Source organism: Bos indicus x Bos taurus, chromosome 11, assembly GCF_003369695.1.
Source record: "Bos indicus x Bos taurus breed Angus x Brahman F1 hybrid chromosome 11, Bos_hybrid_MaternalHap_v2.0, whole genome shotgun sequence".
Lineage (NCBI taxonomy): Eukaryota > Metazoa > Chordata > Mammalia > Artiodactyla > Bovidae > Bos > Bos indicus x Bos taurus.
Genome location: NC_040086.1, coordinates 95,187,365 through 95,209,500, shown reverse-complemented (window position 1 = coordinate 95,209,500; position 22,136 = coordinate 95,187,365). Strand labels below are relative to the sequence as shown.

The window sequence follows — 22,136 nt, the reverse complement described above, 5'->3', positions numbered from 1 at the left end:
ACTTCTTTTCCTATTTGGAACCAGTCTGTTGTTCCATGTCCAGTTCGAACTGTTGCTTCCTGACCTGTATACAGATTTCTCAAGAGGCAGGTCAGATGGTCTGGTATTCCCATCTCTTTCAGAATTTCCTACAGTTTCTTGTGATCCACACAGTCAAAGGCTTTGGCATAGTCAATAAAGCAGAAATAGATGTTTTTCTGGAACTCTCTTGCTTTTTACATGACCCAGCAGATGTTGGCAATTTGGTCTCTGGTTCCTCTGCCTTTTCTAAAACCAGCTTGAACATCAGGAAGTTCATGGTTCACATATTGCTGAAGCCTGGCTTGAGCATTACTTTACTAGCGTGTGAGATGAGTGCAATTGTGTGGTAGTTTGAGCATTCTTTGGCATTGCCTTTCTTTGGGACTGGAATGAAAACTGACCTTTTCCAGTCCTGTGGCCACTGCTGAGTTTTCCAAATTTGCTGGCATATTGAGTGCAGCACTTTCATAGCATCATCTTTCAGGATTTGAAATAGCTCAACTGGAATTCCATCACCTCCACTACCTTTGTTCGTAGCGATGCTTTCTAAGGCCCACTTGACTTCGCATTCCAGGATGTCTGGCTCTAGGTCGTTATTAGAGAAATGCAAATCAAAACTGCAATGAGATATCACCTCACACCGGTCAGAATGGCCGTCATCAAAAAGTCTACCAACAATAACTGCTGGAGAGGATGTGGAGAAAAGGGAACGCTCTTGCACTGTTGGTGGGAATGTTAATTGATACAGCCACCGTGGAAGACGATATGGAGATTTCTTAAAAAACAAGGACTAAAACCACCGTATGACCCAGCAATCCCACTCCTAGGCATATACCCTGCTGCTGCTGCTGCTAAGTCGCTTCAGTCGTGTCTGACTCTATGCGACCCCATAGACAGCAGCCCACCAGGCTCCCCTGTCCCTGGGATTCTCCAGGCAAGAACACTGGAGTGGGTTGCCATTTCCTTCTCCAGTGTGTGAAAGTGAAAAGTGACAGTGAAGTCGCTCAGTCGTGTCTGACTCTTGGCGACCCCATGGAGTGCAGGCCTACCAGGCTCCTCCATCCATGGAATTTTCCAGGCAAGAACACTGGAGTGGGGTGCCATTTCCTTCTCCCTGAGGAAACCAAAATTGAAAAAGACACATGTATCGCATTGTTCATTGCAGCACTATTTACAATAGCTAGACCATGGAAACAACCTGGATGTCCATCAACAGATGAATGGATAAGGAAGTTGTGGTACATATACACAATGCAATACACAATGGAATATTACTCAACCATAAAAAGGAACACATTTGAGTCAGTTCTAATGAGGTAGATAAACCTAGAGCCTGTTATACAGAGTGAAGTAAGCCAGAAAGAGAAAGATAAATATTGTATACTCAGGCAATGGCAGCCCACTCCAGTACTCTTGCCTGGAAAATCGCATGGATGGAGGAGCCTGGTGGGCTGCAGTCCATGGGGTCACTAAGAGTTGGGCACGACTGAGCGACTTGACTTTGACTTTTCGCTTTCATGCATTGGAGAAGGAAATGGCAACCCACTCCAGTGTTCTTGCCTGGAGAATCCCAGGGACGGGGGAGCCTGGTGGGCTGCCATCTATGGGGTTGCACAGAGTCGGACACGACTGAAGCGACTTAGCAGCAGCAGCAGCAGCAGCAGCATGCATATATACGGAATCTAGAAAAATGGCAGCAGTGGAGAAACAGACATAGAAAATAGACTAACGGACATGGGGAGAGGGGAGGAGAGGGTGAGATGTATGGAGAGAGTAACATGGAAACTTACCATATGTAAAATAGATAGCCAAGGGGAATTTGCTGTATGGCTCAGGAAGCTCAAACGGGTTCTGTAGGCACCTAGAGGGGTGGGATGGGGTGGGAGATAGGAGGGAAGTTCAAAAGGGAAGGGATATGTGTATACTGATATCCCTTCTGATTAATGTTGAGGTTTGACAGAAAACAAAATTCTGTAAAGCAGTTATCCTTCAATTAAAAAATGAATAAATTAAAAAAAATTGCATGGTCAGAAACTATATTTAAAAGTATAAGTTGCTTCTCTACTAGGCTAACTTAGAAAGAGTAGTGCTCTGTATTCTGACTGATTGAGAAGGGAGGTTGTGATGGAATGCTATAAAAAAAGTATAGGCCAATCATGGCATATTTGTTCTTTGGAACCATCCTTAAGCTAGACGTAAGTGAGTTAGGGTTTAAAAAAATGCAAAATGTAAACTTTGGGAGCTAATTACAAATAATGAGAAATTATATATCACAAGTCTACTGGATTAAAATAGAAATAGGTTGCTGTACAACATTGATCTTTTGAGAATGGAAGGACAGCTACCTCATTCCACAAGAAGTAGATTGAGTGGTTAAGATCAAGGTGTAATTATTATTTTTAAATAGGTAGTATATATTACTAATTAAAAAATAATAGCTTTATGAGACATAATTCACATAAAATAAAATTTTAAAGTATATAATTCAGTGGGTTTTTTTTCTCTACTGGGTTTTAGTATATTTACAGAGTTGTGCAACCATTGCCATAATCAATGTTAGAACGTTTTTATCACCCCACAGAGAAACTATACCCGTTAATAGAAATTCCCCATTTCCCCTTACCTCAAACCTCAGCCCTAAGCAACCACTAATCTATTCTATATCTTTTTTGTTTGTTTGTTTTAAAGTTTATATGTATATATTTTTACCACTTTTATTTATTTTTTTAATCGAAGAATAATTGCTTTACAGAATTTTGTGGTTTTCTGTCATACATCAACAAGAATCCGCCATAGGTACACCCACGTTCCTTCCCTCCCTCTCTCCTGTTTCCCTCCCCTCTTATGAATTTGCCTTTTCTAGACATTTCAGGTAAATTGAATCATATATTATGTGGCCTTTTGCGACTAGCTTATTTAGCATATTTTCAAGATTCATCTATGTTGTAACATGTATCTGAACTTTATTTCTTTCTGTGGCTGAATGATATTTCATTGTATGGATATACCACATTTTCTTAATCCGTTCATCTGTTGATAGACATGAGTTGTTCCCCCTTTTGACTACGGTGAATAATGCTGCAGTGAACATGGGTGTACAAGTGTCTGTTCAAATTCCTGCTTTCAGTTCTTTGGGTGTGTACCCAGAAGTGGACTTGCTGGGTCACGTGGTAATTCTGTGTTTAGTGTTTGAGGAACTGCCAAACTCTTTTCCAAAGTGGTTGCACCATTTTATATTCCTACCAGCAATGTGTAAGGGTTCCAGTTTCTTCACATCTTTGCCAACACTTGTTATCTTTTGTCTTTAAAAAATTATAGCCATCCTAGTATGTGTAAAGTGGTATCCCGTTTTTTTTTAAAGTTTTATTTACTTTTGTTTATTTGACTGCATTGGGTCTTAGTTGCAGCATGTGGGATCTAGTTCTTTGACCAGGAATTGAACCCAGGCCCCCTGCGTTGGGAGTGCGGAGTCTTAGCTACTGGACCACCAGGGAAATCCCCCCATTTTGGTTTTGATTTATATTTATTTTCCTTATGACTAGTGATATTGAACATCCATGTGGCTGTTGGCCATTTGTATTTCTTCTTTGGAAATGTATCCAAGTCCTTTGGCCATTTGAAAAATTTATGTATTTATTTGCCTGGCTGCCCCGGGTCTTAGTTGTGGCACACAAGGTCTTTGACCTTCACTGCAGCGTGCTGGATCTTTAGATGTGGCATGTGGTATCTGCTTCCCTGACCAGGGACAGAACCTGGGCCCCTTGCATTGGGAGCACAGAGTCTTTTCCACTGGACCACCAGGGAAGTCACCTCGTATTTTTTAAGTTAGCTTGTCTTTTTGTTGTTGAATTGTAGGAGTTCTTTATATATTCTGGGTATTAAACTCCTATCAGATAAATGATTTCCAAATATTTTCTCCCATTCTACAGGTTATCTTTTAACTTTGTTGATAATGTCCTTTGATGCACACAATTTTTTTATTTTGATGAAGTTTTATTTTTTCTTTTATTGCTCATGCTTAAATCCAGGATCATGAAGATTTATCCCTATGTTTTTTTCTAAGAGTTTAATAGTTCTTAGCACTTATATTTACGTCATTGATCCATTTTGAGTTAATTTTTGTATATGATGTGAGGTAGGGGTCCAGCTTCGTTCTTTTGTGGAAATCCAGTTGTCTTAGCACCCTCTGTTGAAAATATTGTTCTTCCTGGTAACATTTTTAACAATTTTTTTTGTATAGATAATACATTGATATCGTTCCAAACTTAAACAGTGTAAAAGGCTATATAAAAGTTACATCTTCCTCCCATTCTTGCCTCCTACCACCCAGTCACCCAGTTCCCTTCCTCATATTGGATAGCCAGTATAAGGATTCTTATGGATCCTTCCAGAAACAACAGTTTAGGCATGACAAGTAAATATAAACAAGCGTGTGCATTTATGTGTGTGTATACTATATATATTTTGCTTTAACAAAGGAGGTAGCATATATGTTATTCTACATTTTTTCAATTAAGGCTGTTTTCTTTTCTTTTTTTTTTTAAATTTTATTTTTTAACTTTACAATATTGTATTGGTTTTGCCATATATCGAAATGAATCCGCCACAGGTATACATGTGTTCCCTATCCTGAACCCCCCTCCCACCTCCCCCTCCTTACCATCCCTCTGGGTCGTCCTAGTGCACCAGCCCCAAGCATCCAGTATTGTGCATCGAACCTGGACTGGCGACTCATTTCATATATGATATTATACATATTTCAATACCATTCTCCCAAATCATCCCACCCTCTCCCTCTCCCACAGAGTCCAAAAGACTGTTCTATACATCAGTGTCTCTTTTGCTGTCTCGTATACAGGGTTATTGTTACCATCTTTCTAAATTCCATATATACGTGTTAGTATACTGTATTGGTGTTTTTCTTTCTGGCTTACGTCACTCTGTATAATAGACTCCGGTTTCATCCACCTCATTAGAACTGATTCAAATGTTTTCTTTTTAATGGCTGAGTAATACTCCAAGGCTGTTTTCTAGTTTCAAAATAACATTAAGTTTTTTGCAAAAGAAATGCAGTATCCACAGGAAAATATGAAGGATAACCTACAATATACCTGTTTCCTTCCACCGAGAATAAATTTTTTTCACGCTTTTTAAATTTTTTTATCCTTTAAAAAAAATATTTATTTGATTTATTTAGCTGTGCCAGGCCTTAGTTGCAGCACGCTGGGTCTTCTTCAGTTGCAGCATCAGACTCCTAGTTGCAGCAGGGATCAGACGTGGGCCCACCACATTCGGAGCATGGAGTCTTAGCCAGTGGACCACCAGGAAAGTCCCTTTCAGGCTTTTTAAAAAAGTGAAATAAATAAAGATGAAGGTGGAATTCCTTTTGATTGACATCTCTAGCAGCTGCTATTTCGGGTTTGATATATATTCTTCTAACTCATACTTTATAATTCAGTGTATGCTTTTATGTAGTAGATTTTGTATATGACTCTGTGTATGTAAAGCTCCATAGCGTTTTTTGCATGCACTGGCATTAATCCTTAGAATATCCCCCGGTTGGTATTTCTGTTTTGTGGACAAGGAAACTGAGGTACAGAGAGATTAAGTAAATTAGCAGGGTTATACAGCTAAGTAACAGACAGTAAGCTAAGTAATAAGTAGTAAAAATAGTGTGTGCCCTTAACCTCTGAACTATGCCATGGTATTACTTGTGTATGATATTCTCCAATTGGTACTTGTTGATTTAGGAATAAAGGAGTTTTCCCTCTTGGCCCTACTCTGTTTCTTCAAAATTTGACCTTCCATCAGTGCTGAACATAGTTGATCACTCCGCTTTTGAAATGTTTTCCTCACAGGACTTCCGTAATACCACGCTCACGTGGTTTCCTTTGTACCTCATCAAGCAGTCTCTTCTGCTGGTTCCCCCTTCCCCCCGATAACTTCTATGGGAGGTATTAGGACTCATGTTTGTTTGAACTTACCTTTTCTCTGTTTATAAGCAGCCACTTTAGTTGTCTCTTCTAGTCTCATGACTTGAACTGTATATTTTCTCACAGTCTCCAGATGGGTCTCTCTAGTTTGGATACTTTTCCTTGAAAACAGGACTCATTTGATTAGCTGTTTAAAGCATGTCTTAAGTACCTTGAGATCTGATAGGCATCACAGACTTACTGTGTCAAAATCAAGTTCTTATAGCCAAATAGTGGCAACAACCCACATGTCCAGCAGCTGATGGATAGATAAGCAAAATGTGATAAACATATACAATGCAATATTATTCATCTATAAAAAAGAACAAAGAAATAATGCATGTTACAATGTGGCTGAACTTTAAAAACATACATTAAGTGAAAGAAGCCAGTCACAAAAGGCCCCGTTTCCAGATGTCCAGAATTAACAGATCTGTAGACACAGCAGACGAGGTTATGGGAATTGAGAGATCCATGCTGTTGAGTACATTAGTGATCTTTTTGGGGTGATCAAAATATTCTAAAATTGATTATGATGATGGTTGCTTAACAGCGAATATGCTAAAAACCATTGAATTTTACACAGTAAAGGGGCAAATTTTATGATATGTGATTTATGTCTCAATGAAGTTGTTAAAAAGACCCCTCAAATTCCTAGTTCCTCATCACTCAAACCAAACCCAAACAAATCAAAACAATCTACTTATGGAAACATAATTGAGAAGCTCTGGGCTTTCTAAAATAAAAACTTTGGTTTGCAAAAGACACTGTCAAGAGAATGAGAACGTGAGCTACGAACTGGGAGAATATATTTGTGAAAGACGTATCTGATAAATTCAACAGAACGAAAACAAACAACCCTATGAAACCTTATTAAAAATGGGCCAAAGACCTGAACAGGTACCTCACCAAAGAAAAACAGATAAGCATATGAAAAGGTGCTCAATAGCTCAATATCATATGTCATTAGGGAAATGTAAATTAAAATAACAGGGTCATACTCCGACACACCTGTGACACTGACACACCGGCAGAAGCAGAAGCTCACTGGTTGTTGATGGGGATGCAGACTCGAGGAGCCACTTTGGAAGATCTTTTGTCACTTGGGCTTCACTGATAGCTGAGAGCTCAGCTGGTAAAGAATCTGCCTGCAATGCAGGAGACCCCTGTTCAATTCCTGGGTTGGGAAGATCTGCTGGAGAAGGGATAGGCTACCCACTCCCGTATTCTTGGGCTTCCCTTGTGGCTTAGCTGGGAAAGAATCCGCCTGCAATGTGGAAGACCTGGGTTTGATTCCTGGGTTGGGAAGATCCCCTGGAGAAGGGAAAGGCTACCCACTCCAGTATTCTGGCCTGGAGAATTCCATGGAAAAGTCCATGAGGTCACAAAGAGTTGGACACAATTGAGTGACTTTTACTTTTACTTTACCAGGCTAAACACCCTTACATATATTGTATCAGTCATGCTCCTTGGTGTTTATCCAAATGGACCGAAAACATGTCCACCACAAAACCTATACACAGATGTTTATGGCAGCATTATTCATAATTGCCCAAATTTGATAGCAACCAAGGTATCATTCAGTAGATGAATGGATACACTGGTACATTGAGACAATGGAATGTTATTCAGTGCTAAGAAGAAATGATCAAGCCATGAAAAGACAGGATGGAAGCTTAATTGTATATTACTTTGTGCAAGATGCCAACCTGAAAAGGCAATATAGGTATGATTCCAACGACACGACATTCTAGTAAAGGCAGAGCTGTGGTGACAGTGAAAGATCAGTTGTTTCCATCTCTTCCCTATACCTTGCCCTACACATTCTTCCATCTAGATGTTCATTTGTATCCTTTTATCACATCCTTTAATAAGCTGATAAATGCAAGTGCTTCCCTGAATTCTGTGAGCTGCCCTAGCAAATATTCCAACTCACGGAGGAGGTCTTTGGACCCTCTGATATATAGCTGGTTGGTTAAAAGTGCAGGTGATATAACCTGGGCTTACAACTGGTGTCTGAAGTATGTGTGTATGTTTGTTGGGGAGTTGAGAAGGGCAGTCTTGTGGAACTGAACTCTTAACCTGTGAGATCTGACACTATCTCTAATAAATAGTGTCAGAGTTGAGTTAAATTATAGGATACCCAGCTGATGTTACAGAGAATTGCATATTGTAGGGAGGAAAAAACCTCCATACATTTGGTGACCAGAAGTGTCAGAAATATGAGTGTTCCGTGTAACCAGGAAAGGAGACTTAGACAGATTGACACAGTAGGGAAGAACTGAAATTCTCCCTACATGGGGAGGAAAAAGCTGAGTTTGTTTTTTTTTAAACAAATGGAAAATAGAACTGAAGGACTTTTCATCCGTATCTTTTCCTGGTATGAATAATGAATGGATTATATGTCAAGACTAAGGACTGTTTATTGAAGCCTTTGAGGTTTGTAGGAAATTCAGCACAAGAAAGAGCTCGCTACTCCAGGGCCAGAAGGACTCCAGGCCAAAAGGAAGATCTTTCCTTTGAGGTGCTATTTGAAGGTCAGAATTTATCCTAAGAATAAAAATGACTCTCTTTATTTTGAACATTTCTGAACAGCTTGGTTTCCCCTCATTTTCTTTTGGGGGGCCTCTCTTCTTACTCCTCCTTCCTCCCATTGTGGCTGCTCTCTGGTGCTTACCTGTGTATAAAGTATTGTGGCTATAACTGTTAAAGTGTGCCTCTGCTATATTTAAGTAAGTCATAGCATTTAGATTCCATAATTCATGTTTAAAATCATTTCATTATGTTTGTGTAGTTTAATTTGTCCTTTCTTGGCTTACCTTCTTAAAATCTAATTTTATGAGATTTTAATTTATACAGCGTCTGACTAGTATTAACTGGTCTTAGATGGAAGGAGGTTCCCCCTCCAGTTCTCTTCACACAGCAGACTGTACCCTTCCTTCTCCAGAGAACTATTGTTAGAATTGTTTTCCTTCTGTGAAATCTTTTGGTTTGAGTGCTTTCAGAGGACAAATATTTTTAAAATGCAGACATTTAGAGCTCTTTTTGAAAGGTAGAGTGACTCTTCAATTTTAGATTTATATTTTATAATTAATTTTAGTTAACCTTTTTATTTTGAAATAATCGTAGATTTATATGCATTTAATAATATAATACCAAAAGATCCCATGTACCCTTTTTCCAGTTATTTTTTAAGTTTATTTATATATTTGGCTGTGTGGTTTTCAGTTATGGCGTGTGAACTCTTAGTTGCAGCATGTGGGATCCAGTCCCCCGCCAGGGATCGAACCCGGGCGCCTGCACCGTGCGTTGGGAGTGCGGAGTCCCAGCCCTTGGACCACCAGGAAGTCTCCCTTTATCCAGTTGTCCCTGGTAGTAACATCTTGTAGAACAGATATCACAACCAAGATATTGACATTGATAGACCCCACGATCTTGTTCATCATTCTCCAGTTTTACTTGTACTTAATTGTGTTCTTTGCAGTCTTACTATATCTATAGTCTCATATCCAATACTACCTTTAAGACAGTTGCGTCACCCCAAGGAGTCCACGTGTTGTCCTTCTTATAACTGTACCCACTTCCCTCCTGTTGCTCCTAACTCCTAGACCCTTGGCAGTCAACCAATTTGGTCTCCATTTCTGTAAATTTTTTAATTTCAAGAATGTTACATAAATGGAGTCATACAGTATGTAACATTGTGGGGTAGGGTCCCCCCCGCCCCCCCCACTGAGCATAATTCCCTTGAAATTTATCCAGATTGTCATGTGTCAATAGTTTGTTTGCTTCTATTTCTGAATAGTATTCCATTGTGTGAATGTACTATAACTTAACTAGTCATTGTGGAAGGACATCTGATTTATTTCTGGTTTTTGGCTGTCATGAATTAAGCTTCTGTGGACTTCTGTGTACAGGTTTTTATGTGATCATAAATTTTCATTGCCAAGAGTGCAATTGCTGGATCATATTTGCTGCATGCATGGTTTGTAATTTACTTAAAAAATTAGCAGATAAAGACCTTTTCCTTTTAAAATGATTGACTTTTACTTGTGTGTGTGTGTGAAAAACATCAGCTGACAGTTCCTTGCAAAGCTGTCTGTCTTTTAGCTACTTGTGTAGCTGAGCAGTTAAACTGAACTGAACTGAACCTGTGTATCCAGAGAGTTTGCATTTTGGAATAGGCATTGTGAGAGGAAGGTGAAAGCTGACAGATCAAATCCCAGAGTCATCATAGAGTGGTTTCCTTTTCTGTGAAACAATACATGTATTTTGTTCAGTTGCTCAGTTGTGTCTGATTCTTTGCGATCCCATAGACTACAGTACACCAGGCTTCCCTGTTCTTCACTATCTCCTGGAACTTGCTCAAACTCATGTCCATTGAGTCGGTCATGCCATCCAACCATCTCGTCCTCTGTCATCCCCTTCTCCTGCCTTCAATCTTTCTCAGCATCAAGGACTTTTCTAAGAAGTCGGCCCTTTATATCAGGTAGCCAAAGTGTTGGAGCTTCAGCTTCAGCGTCAGTCTCTCCAGTGACTATTCAGGATTGATTTCCTTTAGGATTGACTGGTTTGATCTCCTTGCAGTCCAAGGGACTCCCAAGAGTCTTGTTCAGCACAACAGTTCAAAAGCATCAGTTCTTTGCTGCTCACCTTTCTTTATGATCCAATTCTCACATCCATATATGACTACTGGAAAAACCATAGCTTTGACTATACGGACCTTTGTCAGCAGAGTAATGTCTCTGCTTTTTAATACACTGTCAGGGTTGTCGTAGCTTTTCTTCCAGGGTGCGAGCATCTTTTACTTTCATGGCTGCAGTCACCATCTGCAGTGATTTTGGAGCCCAAGAAAATAAAGTCTGCCACTGTCTCCATTGTTTCCCCATCTATTTGCCATGAAGTGATGGACCAGATGCCATGATCTTAAGTTTTTTGAATGTTGAGTTATTACACGTGTTAGTTCTTGTCTTTTTTGCACTTGGTCTTCAGCTTTAATGTTGTAATAAAAGGTTGCATTTTATTTTCTCTTCTTACAGCGGCTATGTGACTACGTTTGTGACCTCCTGTTGGAAGAGTCAAATGTCCAGCCAGTATCAACACCAGTAACAGTGTGTGGAGACATACATGGACAGGTAAAATTTCATGAGCAGAGTTTTAGCTTTTGTACCGTCTGTCCATAGTCCACGTGTGTTTCCACTTGTGCTGTAAAATATTAAAAAAAAAAAAGAGCAGCTAGTGGTTGGCTAGGATGCCTCAGTCTGTGTGACACTAATGATTCCTGGTTACTGTTAAACTGAATAAAAGCAGTAGTCAAATTATTCATGGACTTTGTTGAAATCACACTTAGGAAGTGAACTGAGTGAAGCATTATTGTTCTGTGGACAAGAGGAGATAGAAAATAACTACAGACTGACTGCTCATTGTTATTATGGTTGATAGGAGATGCTTTGGTTTGGGGCACTAATTTTCTGTTCATTCTACGCATTGCTGTTGTATTCATTCTGTTCACTTAATGTCATATTTTATTGAAAATTCATCATTTCCTTAGTGGGAATGAGAATAACAACTGTTCAGAAAAACTATTGGTGCATGATTTCACAGCAGTTCTGTGCTAGAATGGAATGAGAAAGACAGCTCACCTTTTCATCTGCTGGGATTTTGTTTTTAAGAGTTTCAGAGCATTGAAAAGAGGGGTACACCTCATTTTTAGACTCTTACTGTCAGTGTTTAGCCTGATTAGGAAACTGTGTATTTGTGGAGTTTTCTTTTCTTTTTTCCTGGGTAATGAAAGCTGAACAAAACACTCATAGCCTGCTTTATGCATGCAGTGGAGTTGGGGCTAATATATTGTGACATAATGTAATACATAATTATAATAATAATATATTGTGAACAATGTTGGATTTATGAATGCCAGCATGACCTTAACTATGACTGCCTAAAGGAGCAGAAAGGTGTATAGATTATTTGTGATTGAGTTGGGTTTTTCAATCTATTCTCTGGATGTTTGAGGTTATAGTAACTGACATCTGCATGTTATCAGCTTCTAAACAGAAACCCCATTATGTCATATTTGATTTGTTAAAATTGTAGTTCTCTAAAGTAAACCATTAGGAGCGTATTTCTTGATTTCTGTGTTACTTCTCTGCTAAAGTATAATAAACATTTCTATTTTGCTAACATAAAGGTATTAATATAGGCAGTGCCTTTAACATATTTGTAAAAGTTGGAATAAACCAAACAGTGTTTTCCTTTGATTATAATATTAAAATTGAGGGGTTACCTGTGTTTGGCTGCACTGCGTAGGTCGTGGGATCTTAGTTCCAGACCAGAGATTAAATCTGCCCTCAGATTCAATCAGCAGTGAAAGTGCAGAGTCCTGACCACTGGACCACCAGAAAGTTCCCCAAGGACTTTTCAGTATATGAATTACAGGTATCCGGATCAAAGGTCCGGAAGGTAGAGAAACTGCATACTACTAAAATTAATAAATTTACACTTCTGTAATATATATCAGATCAGATCAGTCGCTGAGTCCTGTCTGACTCTTTTTGACCCCATGAATCACAGCACGCCAGGCCTCCCTGTCCCATCACCAACTCCCGGAGTTCACTGAGACTCACGTCCATCGAGTCAGTGATGCCATCCAGCCATCTTATCCTCTGTCGTCCCCTTCTCCTCTTGCCCCCAATCCCTCCCAGCATCAGAGTCTTTTCCAGTGAGTCAACTCTTCGCATGAGGTGGCCAAAGTACTGGAGTTTCAGCTTCAGCATCATTCCCTCCAAAGAAATCCCAGGGCTGATCTCCTTCAGAATGGACTGGTTGGATCTCCTTGCAGTCCAAGGGACTCTCAAGAGTCTTCTCCAACACCACAGTTCAAAAGCATCAATTCTTCGGCACTCAGCCTTCTTCACAGTCCAACTCTCACATCCATACATGACTACTGGAAAACCCTTAGCCTTGACTAGACGAACCTTTGTTGGCAAAGTAATGTCTCTGCTTTTGAATATGCTATCTAGGTTGGTCATAACTTTCCTTCCAAGAAGTAAGCGTCTTTTAATTTCATGGCTACAGTCACCATCTGCAGTGATTTGGGAGCCCCCAAAAATAAAGTCTGACACTGTTTCCACTGTTTCCCCATCTATTTCCCATGAAATGATGGGACCGGATGCCATGATCTTCGTTTTCCGAATGTTGAGCTTTAAGCCAACTTTTTCACTCTCCACTTACACTTTCATCAAGAGGCTTTTTAGTTCCTCTTCACTTTCTGCTATAAGGGTGGTGTCATCTGCATATCTGAGGTTATTGATATTTCTCCCGGCAATCTTGATTCCAGCTTGTGTTTCTTCCAGTCCAGTGTTTCTCATGATGTACTCTGCATATAAGTTAAATAAACAGGGTGACAATATACAGCCTTGACGTACTCCTTTTCCTATTTGGAACCAGTCTGTTGTTCCATGTCCAGTTCGAACTGTTGCTTCCTGACCTGCATACAAATTTCTCAAGAAGCAGGTCAGGTGGTCTGGTATTCCCATCTCTTTCAGAATTTCCCACAGTTTCTTGTGATCCACACAGTCAAAGGCTTTGGCATAGTCAATAAAGCAGAAATAGATGTTTTTTTGGAATTCTCTTGCTTTTTACATGATCCAGCAGATGTTGGCAATTTGATCTCTGGTTCCTCTGCCTTTTCTAAAGCCAGCTTGAACATCAGGAAATTCATGGTTCACGTATTGCTGAAGCCTGGCTTGGAGAATTTTGAGCATTACTTTACTAGCGTGTGAGATGAGTGCAATTGTGCGATAGTTTGAGCATTCTTTGGCATTGCCTTTCTTTGGGATTGGAAGGAAAACTGACCTTTTCCAGTCCTGTGACCACTGCTGAATTTTCCAAATTTGCTGGCGTATTGAGTGCAGCACTTTTCACAGCATCATCTTTCAGGATTTGGAATAGCTCAACTGGAATTCCATCACCTCCACTAGCTTTGTTCATAGTGATGCTTTCTAAGGCCCATAGACTTCACATTCCAGGATGTCTGGCTCTAGGTCAATGATCACACCATTGTGATTATCTGGGTCGTGAAGATCTTTTTTGTACAGTTCTTCTGTGTATTCTTGCCATCTCTTCTTAATATCTTCTGTTTCTGTTAGGTCCATACTATTTCTGTCCTTTATCGAGCCCATCTTTGCATGAAATGTTCCTTTGGTATCTCTGATTTTCTTGAAGAGATCTCTAGTCTTTCCCATTCTGTTGTTTTCCTCTATTTCTTTGCATTGATCGCTGAAGTAGGCTTTCTTATCCTTCAGTCAAATGTACAACTCTTGCTTTCATTTATCTTGTGTTTTGAGATTAATAAATTTTGAGATAAATTATGCTTTCTCATAAATTCCATGTCAGTTTTTTTTTTTTAAGGGTTCCATGAGATTGGATCATTTTGTGGAGAAGGACTGAGACTGAAAAATTGAGGAATTAGCCTAAATTCACATAGCTACTAAGGGACAGAGCTGAGATTTGAAACTCATATAGGTGCCCAATAGCCCATGTTACTATTATTATTATTTTTGCCTGCACAGTTTGCTCACCCACCTGCTGTCACTTCCCAGACCGGTATTTGAACCTGGGCCACATCAGTGAAGGCTCAGAATCCTAACCACTAGGCCACCAGGGAACTCCCAGTCCATGTTAAGACTGCCACCAAACTGAATAGTGTTTCTCTTGTACTTGACCCTTTAAAACAATTGCTCATCAAAAGCATAGGGCTTGAGAAGTTCCTAAATGTCTGTAGAGTAAAGTCAAATGTAAGATGTGTCTTTTGGGACTTGTACAGTTGTCTTCCCCTTGGGCCAGTTCTGGGATTGCAAGATTGGATTATGACTATAAATAAACTCATGGAAAGTGTTGGCATTCGTACAGTGCCAGGAAGCATTGAAACAGTAATAATCTAGTGAGGAGGTTGTAGAGTTCAGTGACAGACAGAGCTTGATTTAAGTCCTGCCTGGGTACATAATAGCTGTTTAAGAATCCACTTCAGCTAGCTCTTCAGTTCTTTAGCTATGTGGACCTTTGAGAATCTGTAAGATGGCACAAAATCAACTGAGGGTAAAACTGCTGGTGCCTCCCTGATCCAGGGAGTGTCACCAAGCCTATGCTGGTTGTCCTTGTATTCTTCACCGGCATCATGCATTTACAGTAAAATAAAGTGCCAGTATCATTTAAGAATGTCCTTGATGAACTAGTAATATTAATTAACAGTAACTCTTAACCATTGAGTAGATACATTTTTTGAACAGCCCCTGTGATGAAATAGGAAGTATGCATAAAGCACATCTGCTGCATGTCAAAGAAAAATGGTTTTCTCAAAAGAAGATTACTTTTGCAGTTTTGTATCTCCATCTGAAATAGCCTCTTTTTTTTTCTTTTTAATGGAATGCTATTTTTACTTGAGAGAATGAATGACAAATTATGAGTATTTGGCAACTATTTTGCAAAAGTGAATGAAGTGAGCCAGTCACTTTAAGAGGAACAATTGATAGTATTTGTTGCTGATGCCAGAATTTGAGTTTTCTAGAAAATAATTGGAATTTTAGAAAATTTGAATTCACCACCATGAAGCTCCTAGCTTCTGATACCTAAAAGACTTTTATGATGAGATGAGTGATAATATTAACAAGTATTTTTTTTAATGATTATAAGGAAATACTATTTTTCATTTTCCAAATAACCAGAGTGTATTACTCACTCAAAATGTTAGACCAGCCTATCTAACACAGTTTGAGAAGAGACCAGTTGTCCAGTTTTGATTTATAAGAAAAATATGCACCATTATCTCTAAAGGTTATTAAAATTCTTCTCCCTTTTGTAACACATACCTGTATGAAGCTGGATTTCCTTTGTATACTTTAAACAGCATATCCCAACAGATTGGCTGTTCAGTTCAGTTCAGTTGCTCAGTCGTGTCTGACTCTTTGCAACCCCATGAACTGCAGCACACCAGGCCTCCTTGTCCATCACCAACTGCTGGAGTTTACTCAAACTCATGTCCATTGAGTTGGTGATGCCATCCAACCATCTCATCCTCTGTCGTCCCCTTCTCCTCCCGCCTTCAGTTTTTCCCAGCATCAGGGTCTTTTCAAATGAGTCAGTTCTTCGCATCAGGTAGCCAAAGTATTGGAATTTCAGCTTCAGCATCAGTCCTTCCAGTGAATATTCAGAACTGAATATTCAGATTGGCTGTAGAGGCAGGCTATGAGAACCCAAGCTGTGGTCTTTTTTTGCCAGGCATTAAAGAGATTTGCAAAAATGTAAAACAGTGCCATTCTTTTCATAAATTTGTTTTGTTTTGCTTTGGAAAACAGTTTATTTTTCATTAAAAATTTGTGTATGTTACTACTTAGTGAGTTATTGATTTTTTTTTTAATTTAATTTTCTTATTTTGGGGTATTGTTGATTTACAGTGTTATGTTAGTTTCAGATGTACAGCGAATTGATTCAGTTATACATATACATATATGCATTCTTTTTCCATATAGGTTATTACAGAATATTGAGTAGCGTTCTCTGTGCTATACAGTAGGTCCTCACTGTTTATTTTATTTAAAGTAGTATGTATATGTTAATCCAAAACTCCTAATTCATCCCTCCCCGATTTTTAAAATGAATTTCAGTTCAGTTCAGTTCAGTCTCTCAGTCGTGTCTGACTCTTTGTGACCCCATGAACCACAGCACACCAGGCCTCCCTGTCCATCACCAACTCCCGGAGTTCACTCAGACCCATGTCCATTGAGTCAGTGATGCCATCCAACCATCTCATCCTCTGTCATCCCCTTCTCCTCCCGCCTTCAATCTTTCCCAGCATCAGGGTCTTTTCAAATGAGTCAGCTCTTTGCATCAGATGGCCAAAGTATTGGAGTTTCAGCTTCAGCATCAGTCCTTCCAATGAACACTCAGGACTGATCTCTTTTAGGATGGACTGCTTGGATCTCCTTGCAGTCCAAAGGACTCTCAGAAGTCTTCTCCAACACCACAATTCAAACACATCAATTCTTTGGTGCTCAGCTTTCTTTATAGTCCACCTCTCATATCCATACATGACTACTGGAAAAACCATAGCTTTTGACTAGATGGACCTTCGTTGGCAATGTAATGTCTCTGCTTTTCAATATGCTGTCTAGGTTGGTCATAACTTTTCTTCCGAGGAGTGAGCGTCTTTTAATTTCATGGCTGCAGTCACCATCTGCAGTGATTTTGGAGCCCCAAACAAATAAAGTCTGCCATTGTTTCCACTGTTTCCCCATCTATTTGCCATGAAGTGATGGGACCGGATGTTATGATTTTAGTTTTCTGAATGTTGAGTTTTAAGCCAACTTTTTCACTCTCCTCTTTCACTTGCATCAAAAGGCTCTTTAGTTCTTCGCTTTCTGCCATAAGGGTGGTGTCATCTGCATATCTGAGGTTTAAACATTAACAAATGATCACTTTAAAATTCTAATATGGTTAATACTGATTCATATAGTGTAAAAACAAAAGCCTTTGAGGACCTGTAATTTTTAAGACTATGCTTGGGTCCTGAAACCAAAAAAATTAAAAACTACTGAGTTGACCAACTATTTCCTTGCCTCTAATAATGGGGTAAAATCCACATCTCAGGATTCGTTTTGTTTTAAAATAAGAACACTTACAGAGTGTGTGTGATATGAAAAACATACACTAGATGGTAGAAATTATTTGTGAAATAATGAGATGTGCTCCCAGTAATGTATGACAGTTATTTGTCTCCATATGTTTTTAGTAACTCTTTATTATATATATATTTTTAATTTTTTTTATTGAAGGATAATTGGTTTACAGAATTTTGTTGTTGTCTGTCAAACCTCAACCTGATTCAGCCATAGGTATACATATATCCTCTCCCTTTTGAACTCCCCCCCCATCTCCCTCCCCATCCCACCGCTCTAGGTTGATACAGAGCCCTTGTTAGAGTTTCTTAGCCATAAAGCAAATTCCCATGGGTATCTATTTTACATAGGGTACTGTAAGTTTCCACGTTACTCTCTCCATCCATCTCCCCCTTGCCTCCCTCCCCTCGCCCCCCCCACCCCCTCTCCTCCCCTCGCCCCTGCTCTCTTCCCCTCGCCTGCCTCCCCTTGCTGCCTCCCCTCGGCCCCCCTCTCCTCCCCTCGCCCTCCCTTCCTCCCCTTGCCCCCCTCTCCTCCCCTCGCCCCACCCATCCCCCACTTACTCCCCCTCTCACCCCCCTCACCTCCCTCCCCTTGCTCCCTCGCCTCCACTCAACCCCCCTCCTCCCCTCGCCCCCCTATCCTCCCCTTGCCCCCCCTCGCCTCCCCTCACCCCCCCTCTCCCCAAGTCCACAGGTCTGTTCTCTAGGTCTGTTCCTCCACTGCTGCCCTGTTTAAATTCTTCAGTACCAGTTTTCTAGATTCCATATATATGCATTAGAATACAATATTTATATTTCTTTCTGACTCACTGTAGTAACTCTTTATTATATTAAAGAATTTTGGAAAACACTTTAAGTGTGGAGTAGGAACTATGGGTCCCTGAAGCAGAATTTTTGGTCATCCATTAAATATATATAAATTAAATGGAAACTTACAAAGCTTTTGTTCAAGAACATGTTGCTGCAGACATCCAGAGTAACAACGTCTGAGGACACTCACTCTTCTACAATACTTTTAAAGATGCAGCTATTGGTGTGGAGAAAAGGGAACCCTCTTACACTGTTGGTGGGAATGTAAACTAGTACAGCCACTATGGAGAACAGTGTGGCGATTCCTTAAAAAACTGGAAATAGAACTGCCATATGACCTAGCAATCCCACTGCTGGGCATACACACTGAGGAAACCAGAATGGAAAGAGACACGTGTACCCCAATGTTCATCGCAGCACTGTTTATAATAGCCAGGACATGGAAGCAACCTAGATGTCCATCAGCAGACGAATGAATAAGAGAGCTATGGTACATATACACAATGGAGTATTACTCAGCCATTAAAAAGAATACATTTGAATCAGTTCTGATGAGGTGGATGAAACTGGAGTCTATTATACAGAGTGAAGTAAGCCAGAAAGAAAAACACCAATACAGTATACTAACACATATATATGGAATTTAGAAAGATGGTAACGATAACCCTGTATGCGAGACAGCAAAAGAGACACAGATGTATAAAACAGTCTTTTGGACTCTGTGGGAGAGGGCGAGGGTGGGATGATTCGGGAGAATGGCATTGAAACATGTATAATATCATATGTAAAATGAATCACCAGTCCAGGTTCGATGCAGGATACAGGATGCTCGGGGCTGGTGCACTGGGATGACCCAGAGGGATGGTATGGGGAGGGAGGTAGGAGGGGGGTTCAGGATGGGGAACACGTGTATACCCGTGGTGGATTCATGTTGATGTGTGGCAAAACCAATACAATACAGTAAAGTAATTAGCCTCCAATTAAAATAAATAAATTTATATTGAATAAAAAAAAGCAGCTATTTCATAAAACTTTTAAATGTTTCCTTTCAGACTTGTGTGTACATACTCAATATTTTACAGAGTAAAATTGTATAGTTATAGGTGTAATTTTGTGTTCTGTTGCACTTTGCTACATAGTTTCCATTATAATCATTATGACTGTGTGAGGTCTGGGTCTTACTAATATTCCTCTATGTTGGTCATGAAGGTTGTTTCTTCTCTTATTAGAAATGGTGCTATGATGCATTTTCTTTATGTTACACACCTTTTTTATTTTTTTCCCTTTGAGGATATAGTCACAAAAGTGGAATTACTAGGCCAAAGTAAGACACACACACACACGTGTGTGTGTGTGTATTACATATACACATACATACACTAAGTGTGTGTATAAATATATATACTAATGTTTTACTGCTTATATTGTGTGTGATTGTTTATGCATATGTGATATACACATGTATACATATATATGAGGTGGGAAGTGAGAAATAATATTACTACGTAAATTTTACTTTCAAATGTAAACAGTAGATGTGAAGGAAATTATTAATAGTAGTTGGTATAGTCAATACCTTTAATCCAAAGTTCTTTTTCAGAAAAACTGTGATGTTTTCTTTAGAAAATAAGATTAGGATAATCTAGTTGACTGAAGTTATCAAGCACACATTTTTGTCAGTTAAATTTTCAGGCAAATAGAGTATGATGAAATATACTTTTTTTTTTTTTTTAAATATACTGATTATTGAGAAGACTCTCCACAGCTGTAGAGCCTAAGGGTACACATCTCTGAAAGCAGAGTATAAGAAGGTAGGTTGATCTGCTCTGTAGGACACGATGAAGTGTCATGTAAACTCATTCTTTGAAAGAAATTCTTATGCACTTGTTTCCTTAACGTTTGTCTCTTTAAAATAGATGCAGAATGTGGGATAAGATGATTGGGTTAGCTTCTCGACAGTTAGGTAACTGATACATGATTTCAAATTCTCTAGTGGTAGACGGGGAGATGCATGAAAGAAATTGGAGGGGTTTGCCATGACACTGATGAGCTAGGAATGACTTGAGTGATAACCGAGAGCTTCCTTTTTTTTAAGGCTCGGAAGCTGTGTGCTTGGTAGTTTAGTTTGCACTTTCTTTCTTTTTATGAATGTACATATTTGAAGTCTTAATTCACCGCTTCTTTACACAGTTTGGCCTCAGTTTCATATTTTACTCCTTCACAGGAATTTGTAATCAGCATATATTGCCTTTCTTTTATAGTTTTATGACCTTTGTGAACTGTTCAGAACTGGAGGTCAGGTTCCTGACACAAACTACATATTTATGGTATGTAAACACCAGTGATAACAACTACTTATTTTATTTTACATTTTTTCACCTACTTATTTTAAATGGAGATCTGTCTTACTACATGTAGATTATATAATACTTTCATTGCCATGTGACAGTCACTATTTAAATATGTGAAAAAGTGATTCAATACTTCGCTACATTTTGCTGTGTCCTTTAGTTGAGAATAATAATTTTTGTAAACTGCTGTGCAGTTAGGACTGGATTGTAGCCTTCAGTAGTGGTTAGGCAAAAACAAAAAAAAAATAGCTTGGAACCTCAGGTTTAAAGCATGAATTTTCAATTTACTGTTATTTTGTCATTTTTTTGAGTATTCATTTTCATCTGTTATTAATCTGGATTGAAGAATATACATATTTACTATTAATGTAGATACTTGCTTTCTTTTCGGAATAAAATGTTACTGTTTAATTTTTTTTGAGTCCTGTTAATTTCCTTCCTTCTGAAAATTTCTGGGTTACTTTCTTATTCTTTTAGCTGTTTCCTATGGTCTAATATTGGCCCAAGTAAACATAAATGGGAAGTGTAGATAGTATGTCATTATATGCAGTTGTTAAATACAAAGCTGAGTGTAGAACACTGTTAGGATATTTGCTCTAAAAAAAAAAAGAACTATTTTCAAATTGACAGCTCTTTTGATACAGTTAAAAAGATTTTTGAAATTTATTTAAAGTTTTTTGATTCACACTTTTCTTTTTTTTTACAAATGTTTATTAATGTAGGTAGTAGAGAATTGAAAAAATGGTGGTTTTATAGGGACAGTCCTTGAGAGAACTGCACAGCAGGTTGCTGTAAGCCTCCGGTAGCATAAAACTAGCACAAACATTTAGTAGGAATAGCTTATGTACTTCCATTTCAATTTTTTGTCAAAACCCAGTTTCCAGATAATTCAGTGTGTGACTCTTCATTGTTGCTATTTTGTACTGTCTCTGAGTTTGTGCACTTTGGTATAATTTTTAAAAAATGTTGTTGCTATTATATTGTTTGTAACTGTAAATTTTTACTTTACAGGGTGATTTTGTAGACCGAGGTTACTATAGTTTGGAGACCTTCACTTACCTTCTTGCACTAAAGGCTAAATGGCCTGATCGTATTACACTTTTGCGAGGAAATCATGAGAGTAGACAGATAACACAGGTGTATGGATTTTATGGTAAGATTTTCTGTTCTCTGACTGAATATTGTCTTACCTTCCTCTTTGGGGAAAAAAGGCCACATATGTCATGCATGTGCTTTTAATAGTAAAATTAGAAAATACAGATAATCTTTTTCCACTCTCATTTTTAACTCCATTTTTTCCCTCAATCA

At 38.9% G+C, this 22,136-nt stretch overlaps 1 protein-coding gene across 1 annotated transcript in view; it reads left to right on the top strand.

Annotated features, from left to right (window-relative positions):
• PPP6C (protein phosphatase 6 catalytic subunit) overlaps window positions 1–22,136 on the top strand; it is a 43,774-nt gene that overhangs the window by 13,948 nt on the left and 7,690 nt on the right. Inside the window, exons 2-4 of the mRNA XM_027556259.1 lie at window positions 11,030–11,125; window positions 20,739–20,804; window positions 21,840–21,981. Coding sequence (XP_027412060.1) covers window positions 11,030–11,125; window positions 20,739–20,804; window positions 21,840–21,981 — 304 coding nt within the window. The remainder of the gene's footprint in view (window positions 1–11,029; window positions 11,126–20,738; window positions 20,805–21,839; window positions 21,982–22,136) is intronic.